General features: G+C 40.6%; 1 protein-coding gene across 1 annotated transcript in view; it reads right to left on the minus strand.

Moving 5' to 3' along the window:
* Positions 1–937: 937 nt before the first annotated feature.
* Positions 938–27,100, minus strand: part of EPHA4 (EPH receptor A4) — a 136,195-nt gene continuing 110,032 nt past the window's right edge. The window contains exons 9-17 of the mRNA XM_065880257.1: positions 18,714–18,772; positions 15,866–15,979; positions 15,423–15,608; positions 11,559–11,620; positions 10,906–11,115; positions 8,873–9,022; positions 4,947–5,140; positions 1,496–1,651; positions 938–1,159 (exon numbers count right to left, since the gene is read on the minus strand). Coding sequence (XP_065736329.1) covers positions 1,045–1,159; positions 1,496–1,651; positions 4,947–5,140; positions 8,873–9,022; positions 10,906–11,115; positions 11,559–11,620; positions 15,423–15,608; positions 15,866–15,979; positions 18,714–18,772 — 1,246 coding nt within the window. The 3' untranslated portion in view covers positions 938–1,044. The remainder of the gene's footprint in view (positions 1,160–1,495; positions 1,652–4,946; positions 5,141–8,872; positions 9,023–10,905; positions 11,116–11,558; positions 11,621–15,422; positions 15,609–15,865; positions 15,980–18,713; positions 18,773–27,100) is intronic.

The raw sequence follows: 27,100 nt of genomic DNA on the forward strand, positions 1-27,100 counted from the left end.
GTCTAGATGCCAACCTGACCTCATATAGTTCCTATTTCACTTCTTCCTGGAAGAACAGTAGAGAAGCCATACTGCTTTGGGTCTCCTCTCCCAATGTCAAGAGGACTGAAATCTTAAAAAAAAACCCAAACTACCTGATAGCCATGAAAGATATTTACTGCTCAGTGTTTCAAATAAGAAAGTTTCAAAAAAAAAAAGCTTTCATTGGAGAAGGACTCATTGCTGGTTCTTTTGTCTTACCTTGTAGATTTGGGTTTGCTTCTTTAAAGGAGGAAAGTATGAAACTTCCCTACACAAGATTGTCACAATCCACTATCCATAAGGTAGTTACGATAAGTTTGTAGAGTCCCCAGATAAGACTTATATGGCACAGCCTCGGGCCCAAAGAAACAGACCTCGTTTGTCCAGGTAGGGGGTATGGTGCTTGGGTTTTATTATTATTATTATTATTATTATTTTAAAATCCACTTTCCTTTTCTCTCCAGCCCCGCGTGTCTGCATAATCCACCAGGTGGCCCAAGCACCAAGCGGCAACACCGATGAGTCACATGACGTTCACCTAGGTTTTATCCCCGGTACGAACCAAGCCTTAAAAGTTTAACTGAGTCTTTCAAAAATGGACATGGTCTTCATTCCGGTGAAAGAAGGATGGACTGTAATTTATGCCACAAACAAAACACTACGGTTGTAATTCCAAATGGAGAGAAGATCAAGGATGTCTTGGAGAAGCTCAGTGTCTGGCAGCAAATACGGCATTGAAACCGGAGGCGGTGTTCTATTTATATAGGTACATGTATTTTACAAATTGGTGATGGATGGATGGACTTCTGAGAAACAATTTGTTCCAGGTCTAATTCAAATGATGGTTGTCATTTCTGTAAGCCCCACAGTTTCAGCAATCTGTACACCAAGCAACACTGCAGATATTTTTTTTTCCTTTAATTTCAGAGGGCGAAGACGAAGTAAAAAAAGTGCAGTTCTTCAATTAAAGTGCATGGATGAGGTAAACTAATTTCAAGAGTTTTGAGTTTATTCAATACTGGCTCAGACTGGAACCATTCTGCCGTGTATCTGCTGCATTTGGGTTCTCATTGCCTGGACACTACTCAAGATCTTATTCTGGTGTGTGGTAGCTGTGATGCCAATTCTGGCCAGGTCACTGCAGGTAGGGGGAGAAAAGAGTGGCAGAGGAAAACGTGATGAGGGCTGAGAATCTCTTTCCTGGGCTTCATGCAGACATGCATTTGAATCAGCCACAGTTAATACAGCACAACAAGGCAGGTGTGTTAAAATGTTTAATTAAGCAATTGAATGCAACAAGGTAGGTGCTTTATGGAGGCTGTGCAAAATTACACTCAGTCAACCAAAATGAAAGGCATTCCAGTTTTCTTTTCTTTTAAAAAATGAGTAGGGCGCTTATGCAGCTCAAAGCAAAAGAAGCAAAATACTATGAAATCTAGATTTACCCTTTCGTGTTACATCGCTGAGTACTTACTCCTGGTTCATGTGCACTACAGCCTCTAGTGTGGTATAACCAGCAGCAGTGAAGTTATCCTTATACCGGTCCATTTTAATGGCCTGGAGCCAATCGCCCACCGATACCACGGTGGAGAATTCGGGGGAGCTTGGATCCAACAAGGCAGTGTTAGGTCTGGAAATGGAACGAGCAAGTGTAGACAGACAAGAATTATTAGAGAGACAGCCTGACTCAGAAGTCAAATGGTCTAAGACAGGCGAGGGGAACCGAAGCACCAAGAATGGGCTTTAGATGGAATCACCAACGTCAAATGTCATCATGTGATTTTTCGCCCCTAATTTCATAAAGCTGCAAAAGCATGTCTCAATCACCCTATTTGTTCTTAACTTCATTTCCCACATTTGTTTTATGTGGACCTCTTAATGCATGAAGGATCAGAGCAGGTCTTTTAACATCCTAGCCTGTGGTAAAGATTGGGGGAGCCCTTGTGGCTGAAACCAGCTCAGTCTTTGAAGGAAGGGTCCAGTCCCCGCCAGCACTGAATATCACAGACTTTAGTTCAGCAACTATGGAAACCCTAGTGAAGGATGAGTAAGGAAAACTGTGAGCTTGCAACCTGCCAGACTTGATGGAAGCAGAGAAAACAGGGAGAGTTCAAGTCCGGCATGCTTCCAGCCAGGTTTGCAGGCAGGCTCAGTGCATTCAAACAAACTTGGGACAGCAGGGAGTTAATCCTCTCTTTAATCAATGCAGCCTGACCAGCACGTGTGCCAAGACTGGCAGGAAGAATGGCCACTTTGATCACTGTTTGGATTGTGGAATGTGCTTCTCGTTTTCCCTTGCTGGGGCTCCTAAAAGAATCATTTCAACAAATTCCAAGCACTTCTTATTAACTTATTTATTAGTTGATGCATTTCTCAGGCCAGGTGTTTTACATTAGATCACTGTCAAGAGGGACTAGAGTTCAAGGCAAGTATTCTGTCATCCCTCACGATACTGATACACAATAAATAATGTATTTCTGGGAAGTATTTATTAAGAGAATTATAGTCATCTTCATCTCAAACTACATAATAATCATAAGGTAGACATTAACAGGGTATTTTATACCACCTTTATTATAATTACCTGTATAGCAACCTTGCTACTTGTTAAGTTCTATTTTCTTGAACTCCCTTTCCCTAGAAATTATAGAATGTGGTTGATCTTAACATTTTGACCTGATTTTCACCCTGAGACTACGCTGCTCGAATACGAACGTTTAAATCGGAATTATGTCATCACTACTGAATTTTCAACCAAAAAAATCCTTTTCTTGTAAAAACAAAATTAAGTCCCTCTAGTGGCTTAACTTTCTACATAGTAGAATTAATCCGATCCATTTTTCATTTTAATTGTTACCTAAATTATCTTGGCTTGCATTACCTCTTTTTTTATATGGATATGTTAAGAAAGACTGGCTTTATCAACCAGTTTTGTGTTCAAATAACAGCTTGTCTTTGTGACCTTTGTCTTTTTGTCCATTATTTCAATTAAATCCGATTTTCTGAGTAAAATTCTACAGATTTTTATGGTAAGAATCATCAAGATTTCATTCTTTTCCCAATTTTGAGCCAATAACAAACACTGCCACATAGAATTTTAGATATTAGTGTTGAATGTTTACCAGGAATATGAATGAACAAAAACCAAAAGTTTGCATTTACTTCTGACTTTAAGCCAAAGCATTAAAAGGGCCACATGGAGGCTCTAGGTACCTGACAAGGTCAAAATGACCTTAGAATGAAAATACCCTTACCCAGTAATGAATGAACTCTAAGGGTCATTCCCAAGCTTGTTCTGGAAGTCTCTGTGCTCTTTGTGGAACACTGAGACATTTGCCTAATTTTGTGCTGAATCATATACCATGTTACCTTCCATTATCAGCAAGCAGTAAGAAGCATCAAAGCTCTTAAGTACCATCAATGAGAAAAATCTCGAAGTGAGAAAAGTGTGCCCAATTTGTTCTGTACTTTGGTGCAAATCACACATTCTACAATGTTAGCAACTGAAGAGTTTATACCAGCAGGAGAAGCCCCAAGTACCAAAGAACCTTCGGACAAAATAACGTGGCATCTGTAGCTGGAGATAAAAAGCTGGAGGAGTTTTGGAATAAAAGAAACTAGCTTTTGGAATCAAAGAAACTAGCTACACCTGGAAAAGAGGCCTTAGTGCCATCTATTTTCACCCTCTTGGAGAAGAGAAGAACCAAAAATAGACCAGAAATGATGGGGGATTTTATTTAGGTCACATAGCTACCAGTGGCAGAAGGAAGATGTGAATTCAGCCCAGTGTTATTTCAGGAGAGCACGGTCGTTAACTCTTTGTATGGTGGCTAGTGGTACAGGATCTGAAAGCCTGAGAGAACACAGGGTATCTCTGCTGTTCACTCGCAATTCTTTTCCTCACATATGTTAATGGTAAGCGTACTCCTTCTCCTCCAATCTGTAGGCTAAGTTTTCAAGAAAAAGACTGGAGGAGAGCATCCTAGTGCTGGCCAAGACTGGAAGGGCTTAGATACTAGGGGGAAAATGTCTTCCTACCTTTAACTCAGGGTCTTGATGAAAGAGAAGACTTTGAGAAGCACACATCTGGAGATGAGTAGATGCCTCTCCTCCTGCGGGCCTGAATCACCTAATCTTATTATGCCTGTCTTCTTAAACCATTTAACTCCTAACAATGGTCAATGGGACTGGTACCTAGGTAGCCTGGATCTTATACCAGTAAAGCCCAATTTCCAGGTAGAAAAGTTCCTACTGAATTAATTATAAGACCTGCGGTATCTTTATCTTCTTTCTGGACTGAAATGCTTCTTTTTGCTCTTTTCAATGAAGTAACTACCTATTTTACAGGTGATTCAATCATTTTAGTTTTTAAAACTCTTCTCAAATATTCATCTGCATGCTTTGTAACTTGATCAGTTTTTAACTTGGTCCTGTTTCCTTCCCCTCTTGAAAGACTCAGCAAAGAGCAACTTTAAGAACTGAAACCCAGGAATCTCTTGCTACAATTCACACTTTATTGAGTCGACTTAAAGATGTCTTCGAATCCTTATTTTTTGCTAACTCCATGTTGCTTCCCCTTTCAAAATACAGCATCTAGTAACCTGACCATCTTACAAAAGTACATTTCATCCATCTTCCTAAGTTTTCAGGTCCAGCCTCACAAAATAAGCACTCGAGCTATTCCTTTGTTGTTGCTGTTGTTTTAAATTTGTTTTTCTGACTTCTGTTTGAGGCCTGACAAGTACTAGGGTCTTCAAAATGGTGAAAAGAGCTACCATAAATACTCAAGGAGGAAGAAGCCACCCAGGCTGCAGACAGCTGTGAAGTGGCCTCTGACCAGAAGGCGGGAATTAAAGCGAGTCACCTCTTGCCTGCCATCTCTGATGTATTCTTTCATACATCAGTATTAAGTAAGCACGGCTGACCTGGAGCTCTCGGTCCCCGTCCTCTTCAAGCTGTTGGGATTGCGGATGAGTTTGTCCAACATGTTGACAATCTGCCCATATTTAGGCCTGTCGCTTCTCTCCTTCTGCCAACAGTCTAGCATGAGCTGGTGGAGTGCAATGGGGCAGTCCATCGGAGGGGGCAGCCGATAGCCTTCCTCGATGGCCTTAATCACCTACCGAAAAAACAAAACAAAACCAGAAACCCAGAATGGTACGTTAAGCTGCCAAGCAAGCTGTTGTCAGAGGTTCACCCTCCTGCCCAGCAAGTTTCCTGTCCATTAAGCTGCCAGCAAGCTGGAGCATGGGAACAGCTCCAATTCTTTCACAGAAGCCAGAGCTGGACCTGAGCATTGCTGGCCACAGGGCAGGGAAGCCAGCTGTTGCTATGAGGGGTTCTCAAATGGTAGACAACGCCCATCTGAAACTCCGAAGTGAAGAAGCATCAATGTTTCAAAGCGGTTAGAACCTAATCAGATCAACCACATGGTGTTGGCCTGGCCTCCAGAGACCACAGGGCGATGACCCTCTCATTCGTCTATCAGCTAAACACTCTGAGCAAAAGAGACTCTAGCTTAGTGTTAAAGGCGTTCCTTAGGAAGCATTAATAGTTGCCTACAAAACAGAAGTCCCTTTGCATCACTTTAAGCCTCTGTACTCTTACTCAGACAGCTGGTGGGTCAATACCAGAGCCCAACTTCCAGACCTTCCAATCCAGAAGACACTACCTCTCTCAGAAATAGCACATCCCTCAACCCCTCCAGATGCGCCGCCATTTTTAGTTTTGGAAGACCAAAATACACCAGTTTACCAATTCTGTATCTCTTTCTTGGTCTCAGCTGGCTGTCAACTGACCCTGTTAAAGGCGCTCAAAACTAGATTTAAAAATTTTTAAATAATTAACAAAAACCTTCCTTGGGGCATTTATATTTTAAAGAGGACCCTTGCACATCTAAGGAAAGAAGTGATAATGATAGGTGATAATTGCCTCCCGCCCAGAGCGGGGGCCTCCTGCCTAATAAGCCATAAATCATTCCACGGGCTTTCTTCTAATTCTAATTTTTCTAATCTATCTTCACAGGTATTCCAGCATTTCTTATTGGCTTTTCTCTAAATCCCCCTTCTTCAGGGTGTGAATTCCAATAACACAATATGATACGACTCATGCCAAATTTAAAAAGCAGAATTACTTCTTAATTTCTTGGCTACTCATAAGCTGGGTTTACGGGTATCCTATGAGATTCTGGAGGGGATTTTCTTTGGGGATTTTTAAAAGTTTTAATTGCTTTAAATCCTTTTTCTCCCCCTACTAAAATGACAGCTCCTAGTGAGACCACCACTGGCTGCAGCCATCTCAGTGATCATGACAGAGTCCCCCTGAGGCGGGTCTATTACTGCTCAATGACCGGCCTTCAAGAGAAAATAATCAGTTCAGTTGGGTCCAGTTTATACGTACCAGTATAACTGTGGTTCTTTTAACCAGGATACCGTTTCAGTTTAACAATCATCTTGTGATTTATTAAGCCCTCTGAACCCTTTTCTCCCATGTATTTTTTGCCAACCTCCTACTGTATTAGTATTAATTTACTTCTCCTTCTAAAGTAGACTTCTATATGCTATCTAACTGAACGTGATTCTATTTATTTCTGGCAATGACATTAGGTCAGTTTGATCCTCTGACTTTCTTTTCTCTTTCCAGGTGCATGGTGTTGACTCTGGACTTGATGAAAACTTTTTACGTCGAATTGATGAGAATGCAAGCAACATTGGGCTGATGCCAGGTTAACACAATTTGTGACAAACCCTCAGACTTCTTAGTATTCTTTCATTAGCTCCCGATCCACTGCCAGCTTGGAAGATGGCTTGTGGGTTAACAAAGCATATTTTCTCAGTTTACTGCTGAATGTTTTGTGGGGGGGGGAGGGGGAAGGCTGAGGATTAAAACAAACAAAAAACTTGATAAATTTGACATCTTCTTAACAGTTACTTTGACTCCATTCACCATATGCCAAATGAATTCTACCCATGAAAGTAATTCTCCGGTTACATTTCCTGTAGATTCCTGTTCTATACAGACTCCAACGCAGAGACAAGTACACGTGAATGATAGATCAATATTATTTGTGGGAGAGAATTGGCTTGAGATGCTTTTTCATGGATAAAGGCAGACAACTGAAAGTTTAAACCAACAAAATTATTTTAATATAATATAGAAGCTGTCAAAGCTATAGGTCTGAAAATATTTAGAGTGGGAAAACTGACAACATCTTTAGATATTCTGCTCTTATGAGCATTTGGGACCGCTCTCAACTGAAATAAAGAAAAGCTTAAATATCCAATAATCGAATAAGTAAATACAGGCGCTACTCCTTCTTCTAGGTTGTTGGTCTTTGTTCCTCTGAATGTCTCTAACTCAAAACCAAACGTTACCATACAAGAAAGGCACCTGATGGTGTCTGCATAGTCACATCAAACAATAGATTACACACTGTTCACTCCCATAGTCTGTCTCCAGCCTGTAATTACCTATCAGTTATGCTAGCTGCTGTCTTTCTTGCTATTTGCTATGAACCTTCCTTTATAATTTATAGACACTACAGTGTCAACACTACTGTTCCTCTTATTCTGGTTAGAGAATTCTTTTTGCCCCACTGGACACAGAATGCATTGGCTTCTGTATTGCTCTAAACAATCTTCTACGGATAAGGCAACATCCTATTTCTTGAGTGCACCTGGTTTTTCACTTAATTGTCAAGGTTTGGCAACATCCTGTTGTTTCGGGATAAGCCAGATGAGCAGGTAACATTCCACATCAGAGAACATTTTTTAAAAAAACCTTTTTTTTTTTTTTTTTTTTTTTTTTATGCGTTACGCGGGCCTCTCACTGTTGTGGCCTCTCCCGTTGCGGAGGACAGGCTCCGGACGCGCAGGCTCAGCGGCCATGGCTCACGGGCCCAGCCGCTCCGCGGCATGTGGGATCTTCCCAGACCGGGGCACGAACCCGTGTCCCCTGCATCGGCAGGCGGACTCTCAACCACTGCGCCACCAGGGAAGCCCAAAAAACCTTTTTTTAAAATACAATTTTTATTGATAAATTGAATACCACACATTCGTAAACACACTCTATGATAATATTTTACCTCTCATATAAAAAAAATCAGGGAAGTTCAAGAAATGGCCATTTCATGTTGTTCTGATTTCCAACCCTTCTAGAACTAACTAACACCTTCCCAGAATTAGCTAATAAGTGTTCTAGGAAGATCCCCGTTGGTCTAGGTTTGTTTTTTTCCTTTCTCACTGGAGATGTTTGTAATTAAATTCTATTACTCTGGAATCATATTAGTGTCATTATTGAATGCTTTTCTAAAATTGGAGGCATTGTGGATACTCCCTTACAAAGTAGTCCAGATGGTACATTTAAAGGGATGTGTATAATTTACAAAGGGTCATTTAGTGAAGCTTTATTTTAGAGTCCTCAAGGGGCAAGCTCTAATTACAATTTTGCCAGCTTTAAAATATTCACTAATTGTCTTCCAATAAACCTTTCATGTCAGTTTCATCTCATGTGAAATTTGTGTTTTTCAGATATCCTTGCATTTTCTTAAAATTCAAGGTTTAATTTTATTTCAGTATGGGTTTGAAAGTTAACAAAGTAAAAGTACTGTTCCATATCACTAATCGATCAAGCTATGCACCTATCTATCTATCTATCTATCTATCTATCTCCCATATTATATACCATTAAGGCTTTGTAATTTTGGTCCTGGAAATCCAGGACTATAAGTTTTAGCTAGATTACTAGACACATCTGTATTAAGAATTCTAAGTTTAATGTATCATTTCAAGCTCAACACTTACTCCATCATACATTAATGCAAAGACATATATTTCAGAACATAAAGACTCACATCTTGATTGGACATGTCCCAATAGGGTCTCTCTCCATACGACATCACTTCCCACATGACGATCCCGTAGCTCCATACATCACTTGCTGATGTGAATTTACGATAGGCAATTGCTTCTGGTGCAGTCCACCGGATAGGAATCTTGCCACCCTGTGAACATCCGAGCTCTAGGTTATCCCCCCAAGTACACTGATGTGCCACTTTAGTTTCTGAATGTTGTTACTGTTTGCTAAGCAGGGCAACAGTATTCCTGAGATAGCTGTCCAAACAATAACAGGATATTTGTTTATTCTAACTAAAATCTTCCAGGTTGAGACAGTTCTCATATGTTTTCTTTAGTCACAGGGAAGTAAGCAACTAATATATTTAATTACTTTTTTAAAAAGCCTACCTATTATCTGAGCTCTACTTAAGGCAATACTGTAGAAGGAAGGACATTTTAGGTTTTACAAAATACACGTTATCCGTGGTATATATCAATGGATGTGTAGTTGACAGTAATCTTGACTTCTTGTCAGATTCTCTCACCCAGCAGCACAAAGGCAATACTTAATACTGCCTTGAAAATCATGACCTCAGAAAGTTAAATATGAACATTTCTATCCATCCCACTGTCCTCCAACTCCTATAGAGCACGAGAAACATGACCAACGTAGCTAGAAGATAATACGCTAAACAGGCTCTTAGAGGAAGTCAAATAATACCAGATGCTAGAGCCATTATTAACTTTAATGGCAGGAGGGCCAGATTTTGATTATTATTTACTTTTCTAAAAAAACCCTGCAAAAATGGTAAAGCAATTGAATATTACCCAAGAAAAGTTTAAAGGTCTCAAATGTCTCTTGTTTGATTTGCTTATGTGCAAGGTATTTTTAATGGAGTTTCAAATTTCTTAGGGTTCCATCTGGGGAAATTAATTCTACTTCAGTTCAGACCCTTAAGGTGTTCAAGAGGACATCATTTAAAAGTTTGCTTTATTAGAGCTACTAAACAGGGCAGTAAATTGTACTGCAAATTGCATTGGTTCACTGCAGTTCACTCTGAAAATACACTGTATTACATTTATGCTTGTTCCATACAGCAAGACACTTGTGCTGCCTTCTGCCTTCCTTAAATATTTTGGCTATACAAATGTATCATTCTAGAAGCTTCCTTTTACTTTCCTTTCTCCAACTACTGGGGAAAAATAAAAAGTCTTTGGCGTGGACAAGGATGTATTCTCTCCTGAATGAATGGACTCTGAATTCAGAAGAGGATATGTGTAAGAATCAAAACTACAGCCAAAGAAACTGAACACTACCAGAAAACACACACACACATACACACACACACACACACACCCAACGAACTATACCAAAAAACCCCAATGCTTACCATTGTAGGTGCAAAATGGTGAGCATTAAAAGAAGAAAATGGCTGGTCTGCTTCATGTTGATTTTAACAGTGTCGGCCCTAATGGCCAATAACTTTTATGATTCTGTGTTTATTCCATTAGTATCGTATATTCAGATTGTCCGGCTAAGATAGCATAGCCATTAACTGTATACTGATAACTCTTAACTGTGCCTTAATCCTGGCTTATCTACCAGTAGTAAAACGCAGGCCATTAGATACTGGGAAACCTTGCGTAGTGTAAATGTTTTATAAGTCCTGTATATACATTCTCAGGTTCGGTAGGCAGCCGACTAGAAATATTGTTCTGTCCTGTTTAAAATAAGATTTTTTTAAAATAATAAAAAGCAACCAAGTAGAAAATCTAAAACAAACAAGAAGAAAGGAAGGAAGGAAGGTAGATTAAGTGTGAAAAAATACAATAATAAGTGATGCACTAACTTGTGGCTTTGTAAAGTGGTCACACATCTAGAGGCTGTTTCAAAATCCCTCTTGGAAACATGGTTTAAAAATGGATGCATGGCTATGAAGGGGCTCTGAAGGATGAGGAAACTTGTAAAAATCACAAAGGGTTTAAAACATCAAAGTGAGAGGAACAGTTTCATCAGAGTCGAAGCCCAGAGGTCACAAATCTTTCTTACCCTGGTGGTATAAGCTGCTTCTGGATCATCCTCTAGCACTCGGGACATGCCAAAATCAGACACTTTGCAGACCAAGTTGCTATTGACCAGAATGTTCCGTGCAGCCAGATCTCGATGCACGTAGCTCATATCAGATAAATACTTCATCCCGGACCCAATGCCACGAAGCATGCCCACCAGCTGAATGACCGTAAATCTACCATCATTCTTCTGCGGACGAAAGAAATAAGGTACAATCTCAGCATTAGGCCCAATTAATTTTCACCAGGCATTTATTACTTGCATCTTTTTTGATATCTGTATCCGGTGTGCAGTGAAACTCAATATGATTTCCGGGCCTTTTTGACCAAAGTCACTAATTCATGAGTAGAGTATATCCTAGGAGCTGGGTTTGCTTCCTGTAATAGATGGAAATTATCCAACTGGAACGAATCTATGGCTCAAACAGCCCCACGATACAAGAATAAATCAAATACTACCCTCCTTGTACATGGATTATTGAAGAGCCTTTAAAAATCACATCATTCTCTATTTCTCCTCTTCTTCCTTTGCCTCATTAGAAAAAAGTCCATGAATACAACCAAACAGAACAAATACTCGAAGTCTGTTCTAAATACCAACATTCTTGGGTTTAATATAAAGTAGTCACATACCCTGAGGAATGCATCCAAGGAGCCATTCTCCATGTACTCTGTTATGATCATTACTGGTTTACCTAGAGTTTCCAGAAAGAAAAACACAAAACCCTTGATGAGCACTGCAGTTAATGAGATAAAAATGGGCTGTGCGCAATTCTCCTGCCAGGACACCTGTCTTGTGCGATCTAATTTAATTAAAACAAGCCAAGCTTATGCCTCAGCTGTGGGGAGCTAGGAATGAAATATTAAAAGGACGAGTAGGTTTAAATTCCATCTGGAAGGTTAACCCTTTGGGCGGCTTGTTGACAAGGTCTTTAATAAAGTGGCCTCTGGTATCCAGGGAGCACGTGGATGGGTATTTGCTCTCTCAAGCAAATGGAGAAGAAGATAAATGGCCCGTTTAAAGGAGAAAAAAATCTTTAAGATAATTAATTAATTCTGTCCCCAGAAGAGCCACTTGTACAATGCTAAAGGAATCAATGAACAGAGAGAAACTTTTTTTTTTCTTACCTATTTAGAGGAACCCAAGCTTCTGGGAGCTATGTTGGATACTTCATTACCCAGACTCATCTGAAAGCTCAAGCATGTACCATCTTGGCTTTTCCCCCTGCCTCACTCAGGTCAGGGGCTATATCCTTTCTTTTCCCTTTTCCTATCTATAAATAAATTCAGTCTATTGCTTCCTTAAGCTGCCAACTTCAGCAGCAGCAACAACAAAATCACAGAAAAGGGTCAATAAGTGATTTCATCCTAGGCAGCAATTTTAATTCAGGACTAGAACCTTTGTGTGCCCTTCTCCCTTTTCTAAGCAAAGAAATCAGAATGATTTTAAGGTTTGAGAGAAGTGGGAAACACTTTCATTTCACTTTGGTTTTCTTTCTGAGGACCTTAGGAAATAAGGATCATTCTTTAGTTTCTTAATCCCTGGCAATGCACTCAAGGTCTGAAATTCCTTCTTTCTAAAGGGTATTTGTGGCAGTGGGGTGTAAATCTTCGATATTTTACTAAGGCAAGGGGTAAAGCCAAGAGAACAGAAGAGTTCCTGTGAGGAAAATAAAATGTTAGTTTGAAAAATCAAAAACATTCATTGCTGTCCCTGTGGACTGTTTGGATGTAGACATCCAGTCAGGGAAAATGGGCTGGGCTGTGCCACTGCCGGAAAGCCCCCAGAATTATTCTAAACGAGTGCATTTCCCACCCAGAGCCCCTATCAGATGAGACTCTGTACTGGTGTGGGGAAAGGAGAAATGTCTTCATTTCAGAGGAAAAATTTTAGAAGAGCAGACGTTTTTAATTTCAGTGAAGTCCCATTTATCAATTTGTTCTTCGATTGAACATTTGGTACCGAGGCAAAAATGTTGGATTAGAAAACGCCACCACGAACATTTAATTTTCAAGTGATGAATGAAAGCAGGCAGAAAAAGCAGGAATCTCGGTGTAGACCAAAGGATGAGTCAAAACCACTTCTAATCTCTTTCCCCTTGGCTGGAGGGAGTGGTCCCAGTACACCTTTCCATCCTCCATCAATATTATTAGGAAGCCTTTAGTCCTCAGACTCATTTACCCTCTGCATCTGTGACCACATAGAACAAATGCATCTCAATGAGTTTTAATTAACTTGCCTCAATCAAACGATACTTTGTCAGCTCATGAGAAGGGGTGACTCCCCTGATGGTACATTAACACCTACTTCCATTTCACAAGATCCCTCTGGAAATGTGGGGAAGCAAGGAGAAGATCCGCGGGGTACTGGCAAGAATTTATAGTCTCCCTGTCCATTTACAAAGTTACTCAAGGAAGTCCAGTCATGAATTCACACTCTCCCACTCTTTCACCCTCACACCTCCCTAGTCTGACTGTTGGCACTATCTTCACAATTATTCTCCATTTTTTCGTTTATGAAAAGTATCCATTTGTCAGAATATTTATGAGCTCTACAAGAGAAATAAAGATGAATGTCTCCGTAAGCACAGAGGGGCTTAGGAAATGGGTCCACGTTGGGCTCCAGGGTAGAGATAGACCCTTTCCCGGAACAGGCAGGGAGGCAATGGGGAGCGGAAAGGTGGGGGGGAGGGGATGGCTCCTCTGGTGGAAATTTTAAACCATTTTAATTCAGTGACAAGTGCATTATGCAAATGCATCCAGTCGTTTGTAACAGTTCCAGCTGTAATAGCCACGGGTTTTAGAGGTCACAAAGATCCCGTTTCTTCCCTCTTCTGCAGAGGTGCTACAAAAATCACTGTCTGCCCCAGGAAAAACACCCCAAGCTGAACAGAGCCTCCTTTTGAGAAAATGGACCTGCAGAAGTATTTAAAGGGAATGTTATCTTTTAATTAAAGTAGTGAAGGGCTCTGGGCAGCTCCACAGGCCACAGGAAAAATATCCTGTCTGTAAAACTCATCTTAAAAAGCAAATAGAGCTATTCTATGCTAATTATAGACTTCACCTTAGGTGAAAAATTATATACCCTTAGCACCAAGGTTCCTTTTTTGAAGGATTCCAAAGATGGGGAAAGATGGACTTTTTAAGACATAATAATGCCAGTTAACACTTAGTTGTTTTTTTTTTTAATTCGCTAAATAAGCATTATGCCAAACACGCTAAATATTCCATTCCATTTTTATCTCTATTTTACAGATGAGGAAACTGAGAACTTGAGCAACTAGTCAAGGCCTCATAATTTACTAGCAGTAGATGATGTGTAAATCTTTGGTCACTAGGCCAAAGGTGCTCAAAGTGTGGTTCCAGGGACTATAGCTTGATTGACCTTGAGCTCTTCAGAAATGTGAACTCATGGGCAAACACTCACTAAATCAAACCTCTGAAGATGAGGCCCAGGAAAGTGTTTTAATGAGTTTTCCAGAATTCTGATGCATGTTTAAGTTTGAGGACCTCTAAATTAGTGTATATCTGCTCTCACTTTTTAGTAATTTCCAAATTTTCCCTGCCTAAAGATTGTGTACCCTTGCGTCTTACTGCCCCCTTTGCCCCAGACCTAACATCCAACGTTTACACCTCCATTTCACCCACTGAGGCAGCCGCTCTGTACCGGTTGATGGAGGACGCTTTTCCCAGGCACCTGGTATCAAATTAAATGGCACTTTGGCCGTCCTGGAGACATAGCCCCAGGCTTACAAGATCCTTGACTTGTAGTAACTATAATAGGTACTAAGGCTTCTGGAACAGAGCCACCTTCAATAGTAACCATTTCAGCTGCCCTGTCCATGTGGTGCTTTACAAGTTGGTCTTAGCCAGTCTTACAGGTGTATTCAGGGTCTGCTTCGCAAAATGCATCTTTTGAGCTGTGTCGTATTTTAACTGAAGCGTGGTTCACGGGCTGAGCGAATGCTAATGGCCTAAAAAAGGAAGGTGCAACCAGGTGTTACTGGAAATAGGTGCTGAACCGCAACTGCAGTTGCCATAAATCAAGCAGAGCAGACAAGCAAATCCCCCAAAATAATAGATTACCAAGGTGCACTCCCTGCACCTGGAACCCACGCTTCGAACATAAGGTGTGGTGAGGTTTTGTTGTGTTTTATGTGAAAAGTACTTAAAATTTATTTTGCTTACCATCTGCTTGCGCCTATCCTGTGACAATCAGTTTGGTCTAGCAAAGATTTGAAAGATGGCAAGGCATACCAAAAATCTGCAATATTAATTTCGCTAAAATCTCACACAAGCTGCCTTGGAAATAGGGTATCAGCCTACACCATACATCCATTTAGAAATGACTACAAGATTAATGACTTGTCCTGCACTGATTTCCTCCTATTAGCAATCAGTGGGTCTGCTCCATCTGTCATTTCCCTGGAAAGAAAATGTGTGTTTAATTTGCCAGTAACTTCTAACTTGGCTTTGTAAAGGGAGCGACGCACATACATTTGGTGACAACGCCTTCCAAGTGAATGATATTTGGGTGGTCAAACTGTCCCATGATGCTGGCCTCACTCAGGAAGTCCCTCCTCTGTTTGTCTGTATAACCAGCTTTCAATGTCTTGATAGCCACGTAGATTTCTCTTTTGCCAGGCACTTTGAGACGCCCACTGCATACTTCACCAAATTCACCTTTGGGAGAGAAAAAGAACTGACTCTGAACCAGAAACACGTTCAAGGAGAAGGAATAACAGCCAATAGCTAACGTTTGTTGAGTGCTTATTATACAGTAGGCACTGTGCTGGTGTTTCATGTAGATCAAGGAAATTTCAGGTACACAGATATTTACATATACAGGCACATACAATACATTCTAATGCATTTATATAATCCACATACATATATTTAATATCCACAAAGAAAATAGGCTTATAGACACAGACACTTACCAACTCCTATGACTTTTTCAATCTTAATGCAGGATGCGTCAATTTCTTTGGCAAATTCTCGAACTGCTTGGTTGGGATCTTCGTACGTAAAGGGATCCACGTAAGTTCTAACACCTGAGTAATAAACATGCAAAAGGTTGGCGGAACACTTCTCGGGAACCACTGATACACTGAAGTTCTCTGGGTCTAAAAATATTCAGCACAGAAAATGTTTCCTTAGCATGAGAAAAATGCTTAGCGTAGACATAAGAAAATGTTGAAATTCTTGCTCCGGGTTTCGTTAGTGGGTAAACAAAAATTGTTTGCTACTTAAGAGGCTGTAGCTCTACTGAGTTCCTGGAATGTCTTCACACTTCAGGGATGAAATTTTAAAAACAACCTATCCCGTGGAAGAAAAGAGAGTGTCTATAAGGAAATTTGGAATGTGTTATCTAAATACTGCTGTCCCAAATGCTGGAAAGGGTGTGGAGAAAAGGGAACCCTCTTGCACTGTTGGTGGGAAAGTAAATTGATAAAGCCACTGTGGAGAACAGTATGGAGGTTCCTTAAAAAACTAAAAATAGAATTACCATATGACCCAGCAATCCCACTACTGGGCATATACCCTGAGAAAACCATAATTCAAAAAGACACATGCACCCCAGTGTTCATTGCAGCACTATTTACAATAACCAGGTCATGGAAGCAACCTAAATGTCCATCGACAGACGAATGGGTAAAGAAGATGTGGTACATATATACGATGGAATATTACTCAGCCATAAAAAGGAACGAAAATGGGTCAAGTTTAGAGACGTGGATGAATCTAGAGACTGTCATACAGAGTAAAGTAAGTCAGAAAGAGAAAAACAAATATCGCGTATTAACACATATAGGTGGAACCTAGAAAAATGGTACAGATGAACCGGTTTGCAGGGCAGAAACTGAGACACGGTTGTAGAGAACAAACGTATGGACACCAAGGGGGGAATGTGGTGAGGGGAGTGGGGGTGGTGGTGGTGGGATGAATTACGAGATTGGGATTGACATGTATACTCTAATATGTATAAAATGGATAACTAATAAGAACTTGCTGTATAAATAAATAAATAAAATAAAATTCAACAACAACGAAAAGCTAAACACAATTTAAAAATAAATAAATAAATATTGTTGTCCCAATCAGTTGCTCACATCCTACCCACCATCTCCAGCTTTCTTCCCTTAGAGAAGATGATAGAAACTTTCTCAAATGACCTGTGTTACAAGATATCATTTTTTGCCTCATATCTGGACCAACAATTGACAACAATTAACAAACTAAGATTAAACCTAGGTTAAGTGTACGAGAGGGATAGTATCTGTTATTTGATTTGAAAATACAAACTCTGTATTGGAGTTCCACTTTTATTCTGTTTTGGAAAGAAAGTGCTGTAAGAAAAGACATTGAATTTCACCTGGAAGCTTCGGTGAATCAATGGTTTAAATACTAAGAAGGGTAATTCGGCCACACCCCATAGTCACTGGTAAACTGAATTCGGAATGTGAGCTCTGGGGCAGCCAGAGATGTCCGGGACAAGATGCATTAGAGATTACTGGGGGGCTTCCCTGGTGGCGCAGTGGTTGAGAGTCTGCCTGCCAATGCAGGGGACGCGGGTTCATGCCCCGGTCTGGGAAGATCCCACATGCCGTGGAGCGGCTGGGCCCGCGAGCCATGGCCGCTGAACCTGCGCGTCTGGAGCCTGTGCTCTGCAACGGGAGAGGCCACAACAGTGAGAGGCCCGTGTAATGCAAAAAAAAAAAAAAAAGAGAGATTACTGGGAACTTTCCACTGGCATTTACACCCCGCCTCTCCCTGCTCAAGCTCCTGGGGCTTTGGGGCGCTGAGAGGTGTAGGATACCGGTTGGCTCAAACCCTTTGATTTTCCAAGACTGTCAGTTTTGTCCTCATCTCAAAAAAATGCATCATTTTTGTTTTTAAAAATATATACCACATGCAAATGAGAAAGTGTGGTTTTAGAAAGGAAACAAGATGAACAAACGGAAAATTATCAGACACTCCATGACCCTTCATCACTTCACATGCTCTAGCCAAGAAAACCTTTCTCAGGATTATTCTTCCAGCCCTTCTACCTCCCTGTGCTAATAAGGTAGCTATTAACCACGTGGTGTTATTTAGATATAAATCAGTTAAAATTAAATAAAATTTAAAATTCACTTCCTCATTCTCACTACTTTTCAAGTATTCAGTGGTGCTTGTGGCCCCTTGGCTAATGCATTAGATGGTGCAGATAAAGACCACTGCCATCACCTCAGAAAGTTCTCGTGGACAGAACTCCTGGAGAGACACCAACCACTGTCCATTCCAGAGTTTTCTATCTTGCTCGTCATTCAGAGCCGATTCTTTGAATTTAGTCTTTGACTCCACTTGGAATATCAAAATAACGAAAATCCACTAAAGAAATATTGATAGTCCTGAGTTCCACAGCACATATTCTGTGGTGTGTTCAATTTCTTATTCTATTGTCTCCAAAATGTTTACCTTATAATAAGAGAAAAATTGTGGCCTTCTAAATCTTGCCACCCAGCTACAAAAATGAGCCAGCTAGACCAATACTTTTTCAGGTTGGAGGATAAGATAAGGAAAAAGAAGCATCTAAGGAAATTACCCAACCTCCATCTTTAATTTCACTTAAAAAAAAAATACCAATCACCTATTTCAGTTTGAAACCCTGAAGTACATTATTTGGATAATTTCATGAAAGGAATATAATATTAATAGCCATGTGAATATTATTTAGACATTTCTAAACTGAAAACACGAGACATGCTCTAAAAATAAAATTATTTTTAATCCAGTTTTCTGTACCTTGGTTCAAATGTTTCTCTTCGTCTGCTTCTTGTTTCGCTTTACTGTATTTACTTCGTCTATTAAAAGGAAAAAAACAATATTTTCAAAATCTGTAAACCACAAGTTCTTTACTACCATAATATAAGTCAGGCAGATATGTAATGCACATTTCACAGATGAGAAAACTAAGGTTTATGGGAGGTGAAATAACAGGGTAGGTAACTTGTCACCGCAGAGTCCAGAGTCTCTGCTCGTAACCACAGTATTAAACTGAGGCGATACAGCAAATATTTTATAATACAATTATAATTTTAAATCCCCAGGAGAAATTTATTGTATTGAAAATAGATTAGAAGTTTACTGGCTAATTTCCCCACATACATATTCTGAATTAAAATAAGTTTCCCTAGGTGAATTCTGCATACATCAAAGGCAATCGTAGTCAGTATGTGATAATAGTAAGCCCTGTTGCTTTCACCACAAAAAAACTCATTACCCTATTATATGATATTCTTAAAACAATAGTTTTGTGGTTATTGGCTTCAGCTGCTGCATACAAATTCCTAAATGATTAATGACAATTTAAAAGGTAAACAGAGTTTGTAGAAAACTTGCAGCAGTAAAAATAAGGATCCAGGACTTCCCTGGCGGCCCAGTGGTTAAGAATCTGCCTTCCAATGCAGGGGACTTGGGTTCGATCCCTGGTCAGGGAACTAAGATCCCACATGCTGTGGGGCAACTAAACCTGTGCGCTCTAGAGCCCGCGTGCTGCAACTACTGACCCCCCACGTGCCACAACGAAGATCCCGCAATTAAGACCCCATGCAACCAAATAAAAACAAAACAAAACAAAACAAAAAATAAGTTTCCATCTGTCGCCTAATTCTCTTCTCCAAAAAACAGTGTATGGTCCTACAGTTGGCCTTCTGCTCTCAGTGTCCCATAGGAGTGAGATCAGGCTTGGTTATAAAAAGTCTTGGCAAAAAGAAAGCTTGAATATATATAATTCTTGAATCAGTCACCTTGATTCATTATACACAGACACATTCATATGTGTCTATGTGTATGTATGTTAAATTGGAAAATCAACTCAGTCCATATTAGAACTCTGTAAAGTTGGAAGATGAGACCATATTAGTGAATAAAATATGTACATGTATGTTTCTGTCAAAAATGTCAAGTTTATATTGCACTTTATAATCATCTTGTAATTTTCTTAGAGCTTTAAAGATGAGGTCAGTCAAGACTCTTATATGTGAGGAAACAGGCTCTGTGGTGACAAGAGTCCCTGGTGGCCACAGGGGGTCACAGCAGTGTGGTCCTGTCTGAATCTGATAACCTGAACCCCTGCACTCTGAACAAGTCAAGAAGGGCAGGATGGTCATGGAAAAGAGAGAGGGCCACGCAGTGCCACCAGAGAGCAGCCCAGTCACAGTCACGTGTCCCAGCCCTTCACCCACATTCCTCTCCTAATTGTCAGCAACGCAGGAACCAGCTCTGCAATCAGACCCTCAGAGCCTACAGATGTTCCTCTGTGTGTATAATTCCCTTGCAAATAATAATACTTGGCATTTTTACACTGCATTTAACTTTTCAAAGTGCTCTCATCACATATATTATCTCTTCCCCTAACTGTTTGCAAAGCAGGAACCAGCTCAGTAAACAGAGACCTCAGTTACTAGAGTTCACTTCAAAGTGCGAGTCATTCAGTCCCAAATAATAGCTTGCATTTTTGCTTTGTATTTAACTTTTAAAAGAGTCTTGCTATATAACATTTCATGGCATCTTCTCAACAACCCCATGAAAGCAATCAGCCAGACAGACACATGTTCAGTCCCATTGTACAGATGAGAACATGGAGGCAGGAGGGCAAGTCATTTACCCACGACCCTCCTAGCAAATACAGGAGGAGTGTGTCTGCCCCATCTAGCTCACTACCTCACATGCCTCTCCCAGCATGGATGAAGTTATATGATGATAGCTGGTGAGTTAATTATAAGTCATAGTACATTTTATATAAGTAAATCCACTTAAATTGGATTCCACCTGCTCTCAAACTCCATTGCTTCATCAAAGAAGCTAAACAGGTTTAAACGTCTTGAAACCAAACATGTGTATGAAAGATGTAGTCCCCTCCAAAACTCCCCCTCCCCTCTCCTTTTAAAGGACATATAAGAGTGTTAGGTCAGGGACTATGACAATAGCATTTTATGTCAGGGAAATGCGTGCCTAGGTCCCAAGGGTGTGATAGGGTCCTGCCAGCCCGGGAGATTGTATCTTATCAGAGCTTCTAAAAGCATTATCTAAAATTACAAGTATATATTTTATAACCCACTTTAGATCTCGAATACTGATTTGAATTTCTTTCCTTCAAAAAAGAAAAAATGCATCGAGCAGGGAAGCTTTTGTCCCAACTTTAAACTGTCAGAGAGTTCATCAAAAACCCTTGTAGAGGGCTTCTCTGGTGGCGCAGTTGTTGAGAGTCCACCTGCCGATGCAGGGGACACGGGTTCGTGCCCCGGTCCGGGAAGATCCCACATGCCGCGGAGCGGCTGGGCCCGTGAGCCATGGCCACTGAGCCTATGCGTGCTCCGCAACGGGAGAGGCCACAACAGTGAGAGGCCCGCGTACCGCAAAAACAAACAAAAAACCCTTGTAGATACCGAAAGAAAGGAGCAGCCTCAAGCAGCCCAGGAGTTCCATTTTCCATCAACATATTCATGAAATCTGTGCAAAGCCAGAGGAGAGGTAAAATGGCAGGGACCATTACAAGGCTGACCTGCCCATCCCCTCCTCAGGCTTCCGAACATAGAAGGAGGAAGTAAATTAGAGGAGGGGTATTTTTTTTTTTTTACAAAACTCTTTATTTTTATTCCCTCCCCGCCAATGTTTTATGTTTTTTTGGTTTTTTTTTTTTTTGCGGTACACGGGTCTCTCACCGTTGCGGCCTCTCCCGTTGCGGAGCACAGGCTCCGGACGCGCAGGCCCAGCGGCCATGGCTCACGGGCCCAGCTGCTCTGCAGCATGTGGGATCTTCCCGGACCGGGGCACGAACCCGCGTCCCCTGCATCAGCAGGCGGACTCTCAACCACTGCGCCACCAGGGAAGCCCTGTTTTATGTTTTTGATGTCACAATTTACATCTTTTTATCTTGTGTATCACAGCAAAGTAATGTAGTTATAGCTGTTTTTACCACTCATGTCTTTTAATCTTCATACAAGCTTTGTAAGTAATTAACCTTACAACTTTAAATTATTCTGATTTTTACTGCATATTTACCTTTACCGGTGAGATTTATACTTTCATATATTTTCCTGCAGCTAATTAACACCCTCTTGTTTCAGCTTAAATAAGTCCTTTTAACATTTCTTGTAAGGCCAGTCTAGTGGTGATGAACTCCATTAGCTTTTGCTTGTCTGGAAAACTCTTTCTCTCTGCTTCAACTCTGAAGGACAGCTTTTCTGGTAGAAGGTGTATTTTTTTTTTTTTTTTACATCTTTATTGGAGTATAATTGCTTTATAATGGTGTGTTAGTTTCTGCTTTATAACAAAGTGAATCAGTTACACATATACTTATGTTCCCATATCACTTCCCTCTTGCGTCTCCCTCCCTCCCACCCTCCCCATCAAGAAACTTTACTTGGAGCGTTACTTGGAGGAGAAGACCCCGGTAGAGTACAGGGAATGCTGACAAAGAAACACAGGGATTACTGTTCAAAAGCTAATCGTAGCCTATTAGCTACTTAATAATACCTTTAAAACTAAAAAGCCTGAGTCCTGCTCTACCTTTGTCACCTGATGACCCTTTCTCCTTTGGCTCAGGGTGGGACAATGTGTTCGTTATTGTCCAGAGAAAGAAAGCCTATGGAAGCTTATCGCTGGGTCAGCCAGACCAGAGGAAACCACATCGCCTAAAAGAGTGCTAAATTGACATCCAAGGCAGATCACCTGAATGACAGAAGGAAACCTTTGTGGAAGATTTTCTAATTATTGAGACGTGCGCAAGCTGATTAAAAAAAGGGGGGAAGGAGGGGAGTGGTTTGTGAGTGAATGCTCCCGAAGGAAACATGGAACCTTTTAACTGCAGGAGGTAAAGAGACTCCTCTGCAGGTGAAACTTTGAGAGCCTGTGGCTAAGCTCGCCTCTGTCAAAGGGAGGCGGAATCAGGGTATTAACAGACATTGTCCAGGGACAGCATGAGACCCCAGCCCTGCCCTCCCAACCAATGTGTTGTTCCTGGCACCCTGACTACCCGATAAAACCAACAAAATAGTGGAGCGAAGTGTGACAGGGCCCAGCACGCACCCCACTTTTAGTAAAATACTGACTTCCCCGATCAAGTCGATGGGTTTGATTGATGGGGCTCACTGTTCCAAAACAAATTAGCAAAAGGTAAGTAATTTATTCAGCTAAAGTGCAGATTAAAGAAGATAAAGCAATGTAATAACTAGCATCGCTCCAGGAGGACACTTTCCAGCGTTTAACGGCATCACCTATGAAGATGCATCGAAGCTATTCTTCTTTTTCCCCTTCCTTAAGCTGTCATTGTTCTTGCACCAAATGATGGCTACATGTTCTTCACGAGCAACATTTTGACATGGGGGGAACTGAACCACACGAGTGCACACGGGTTGTTTAGAAATGTTCCCACAGTACCACCTGCCAATGGTAGGAATTTACACGACTTCATCAGAGCCAATTTAGGCTAACATTTAAGCGTATTCATTCCTATGTGACCATAATATTACAATTAGGACCCCGGGGGAGATAGAGTCTGAATGGTGACTGTTTTAGCATTATGGGAACAGTTTCAGCTCCAAAGCGGAAAATCGTAACCTTGCAAAGAAGATAAAGCTAACTTGCAAGGTCTGACTTTACAGCATGTGTTAGATTGCATATCAAATCACACATCACAAATGGTACATCGTAAAGGAGACTCCCGAAGCTCTGGTTTGCTACAATTGTCAATGCTAACTTTTGATGTAGGTCAATGTTTTCAGTCGAGAAGACATTAAAATAATCTATCTAGGCCAGTACTGTGTGACCCTGGTGCAGCTGTTTAACCTCCTCTCCAGGCCTCAAGTTCCTAATATACAAGATGCCAGTAGTTTCCTACCTTGAGCCGCATGTGTGCCTCCTTCACAAATTTTGCCATAGCCATTTCAGTTTTTTCTTAAAATCAATTAATTCACTTCTTTAATTCAGGTAAAAGGGGTACTTTATAACCCTAACATAAATGGAAACCCGGCGGCACCAGAGATCATCAGAAGGTCAGTAGAAACGCCACCTATGGCTGGTTATCAGGCAGTACTTGTCTCTGGTCACCAAACTGTCCTTTAGAAAAGAGGAACTCATCTTGCATTCTAGTTCTTTCTTAAAAGTGTTTCTCATACATACTGAACAATAAAATACTATTTGGGGGAGACACACTGGCCCAAAGCAACCTGAATTAAAACTATTTAGGATGCTTGGAGGTAAACTGAAAAAATCATTAATATAAAAGGGGGAGGTAGTTGTCAGAGGAATTTAACACAGTTGATCACTAAGTTCGTTAGTCCTGAGGTTATGACCTTATCATTGCAGTTTATGATGTCATTGTTAACAGTCAAAAATCACTTTTAAAAGCAATGAAGTGCTTACACCGTGGAGATCACAAGTGTGTACCTACAGGAGTATAAGGAGATGGTGCTATGTTGCCAACAGAATGCATATGTAGTTTAGGAAGACTTCTAGAGACAGCACTACGTAAATACAAGAAATGCTGTACCTTAGACCACCCAGATGGCAGGCACAATTACATTCTCTGAAAAGCTGACAGAATCCTTAAATTATAACGTATGTGATAAGTGACACAGGAGGACACTGATCAAAGATGCCTATAAAAAATGTAAGTTAATTTCTTCAACATAATGTAGATGGTAAAAACATACAATCAATCTAAGTCAATGTATTCTGTATATTATTTTAAATACATAAATAAAACGTATGAATTTAGGAATTTCATCCTTTCACTGAGATCCCCAAATGTTTACACTTCCAAGTTGGTCAAAAGAAAAAAGTGGATCTTCTCATTGGAAAAATGAAAGATTACTCTGACTTGCCTAAAGCTCATATTTCTCCATATAAAGTAAATATAATAAAATAAACCATTGCTGTAAAAAAAAAAAAAAATCCAGCAAGATACTAGCTGTGAGCCTGAGGCCATTTCCTCTTTCTTAGATGACAAATTAGCAAACAGATTTTCCTTTGAAGTAATAGGAAGGACTGAAACTTTTCTCACTGTGTGGATCTCTGCCCATCTACCTCTTAAAACAATCTCCCATGTCATCAGCAGTGTGGGGAATCGCCCTATAAGGGGTCCGTCCCTCGCATCCATTCTGCCATCAACTATCCATGGCTCTAAGAGGCAAGAAGCAGCCGCGTCATTTTCCAGGCTAGGATGTTTCATCTGTCGCTCTTCCAGATGGCTGGCTGCAGGGTGGTGAGATGACTTTAGGGGTACCATTTACCATCTTTCATTTGTACTCTCACTAAAAGCACGGACCAGACTTTTGTCTGCACTACCTGTCTCTTCTCTTCTCACCTGTTCGTGTCCCATTTAAACATCTGCGGTCCGTCATGCCAGAGCACACAACCTGCTTGTGGAGAAGAATCAGCTGAGTGCGCATCGGCCGCTGCAAAGCCTGTCAGCTACCTGGCTCCAGGCAGCCTTTCCGTGACAGCTTTATGTCCGACACTAAAGAAGAATCAATAGGAGGCCAAGGGGTTGACAATTTCATTTTCTAAGAAGTGATCCATTGAGGACCAATCACCAAGCAGTGTTTATCAGCCTTGGGAAGTAACATTTTTTTTTTTTTTTAATGGGGGAGAAGGGACAAGATCATGGCTGGGTCACTTGACAGGCGCAGTTCTCTAAGGTGGGGACTCATCATTGGAAATCCGATCAATCCTGCCTTATATAATAAAGTGATCAATAAAAGCAGAAAGGAAATTAAGTCATCAAGCTTGCGATGCTATTTTCTATAGCTACAGCTTTTCATAAACTTGTCTTCCTGTATTACATTTTCATCTGCTTTTCTTTATTTTTCTTTTATCAAAAAAAAAATCTGAAAAAAAACTTATAACGAGGTGACTTATTTCTAATTACTCCTGTCTGACTGCTGTATTTAGGATAACTTAAAATACAAAAAACAAACAAAAAAAGTAACTCTACAGGAAAGCCAGACCACAACTAGAGAATTCTTCCAACCAATACCTTGGTTGAGATTCGAGACGAGACCCACTTTCTGTGAACAAGTGTTCTCTCAAATGGTTCTGAACATTCTGGGGTGCTGGATTTCAGTCAAAGATTTTTTGCAGTGGCAGTTATTAATAATGTTTTCCTTAGTTTTAGACTTTTCAACAACTTTATTTTCTGATGACACAAGTTGTTTATAATACACTGTAAAAATTTCAATGCAGAAATACGTAATAACAAAAGCAAAAGCCCATGTAATTTCTATACAATCCTCATCCCACTCCCTCCTCCTGGCTATCAGATGGATATAGATTAATGCCTATAGTTCCCATGTGTTTATGAGCCTGGCATGTGTACATGCACAAAGTCTAATGGCGACGAATAAGAAAGAGGTCCATCCTGATTGACTTCCAAAATCAAACGCCAGGAAAGGAAAGAACTCTGGGAATTCAGATCCTGTTCAGGCCAAGTTGAAGTTTCCAAAGCCTGAGCTGTACTATTATATAGGGTACAGTGGGCATGTCTAGATGTATGTTTGTGTGTGTGTATTACAGCAACAGGAGTGAGTGTTTGTGGTGGGTTTAACTCCTTCAAGACGAAATTCACTGCTCTAATCAAACAGACTTCGCACCAAAAAGAACACACACGATGACAAATGGAGGTGCCCGCACACAAGGAGTTGTGCTGTACTGTGCGAGAGGGATCATGATTGATCTCTATATACCAGGACATTCTGCAGAGTGAGAGCAGAGACGTGATATTAATAAATACGGGTGACAACTGAAACCATCCAGGCAAACTAAGATATATGGTCATCACCTTAATTATAATGTACCACAAAGTGAGAGAAAATCATGGTGGCTTGCCCAGGTCAGTGGAAACAGCTAGAGGCTATGCTGTGACATCAATAAGCTCATCAACTGTTGAGCCAGGAAAAGACAGTGCAACAGACAGTGGCCTGAGATCCAAGCACGGCTACTGGGGGTCCAGTAACAGATCTACCACTAAAGCAACATAGTGACTCCAGAGAAGGACTATACCTTTCTGAGTATCAGTTTCCTCTTCTATGACATGAGAAGATTTATATTTAAGAGGATCATTTTGACATCCCCGGGTTCTGCTTTTTTCTTAAAAGCCCCACCTTGTAAAACAGTTGATGGCATGGGGG

Source organism: Phocoena phocoena, chromosome 7 (assembly GCF_963924675.1).
Source record: "Phocoena phocoena chromosome 7, mPhoPho1.1, whole genome shotgun sequence".
NCBI classification, from domain to species: domain Eukaryota; kingdom Metazoa; phylum Chordata; class Mammalia; order Artiodactyla; family Phocoenidae; genus Phocoena; species Phocoena phocoena.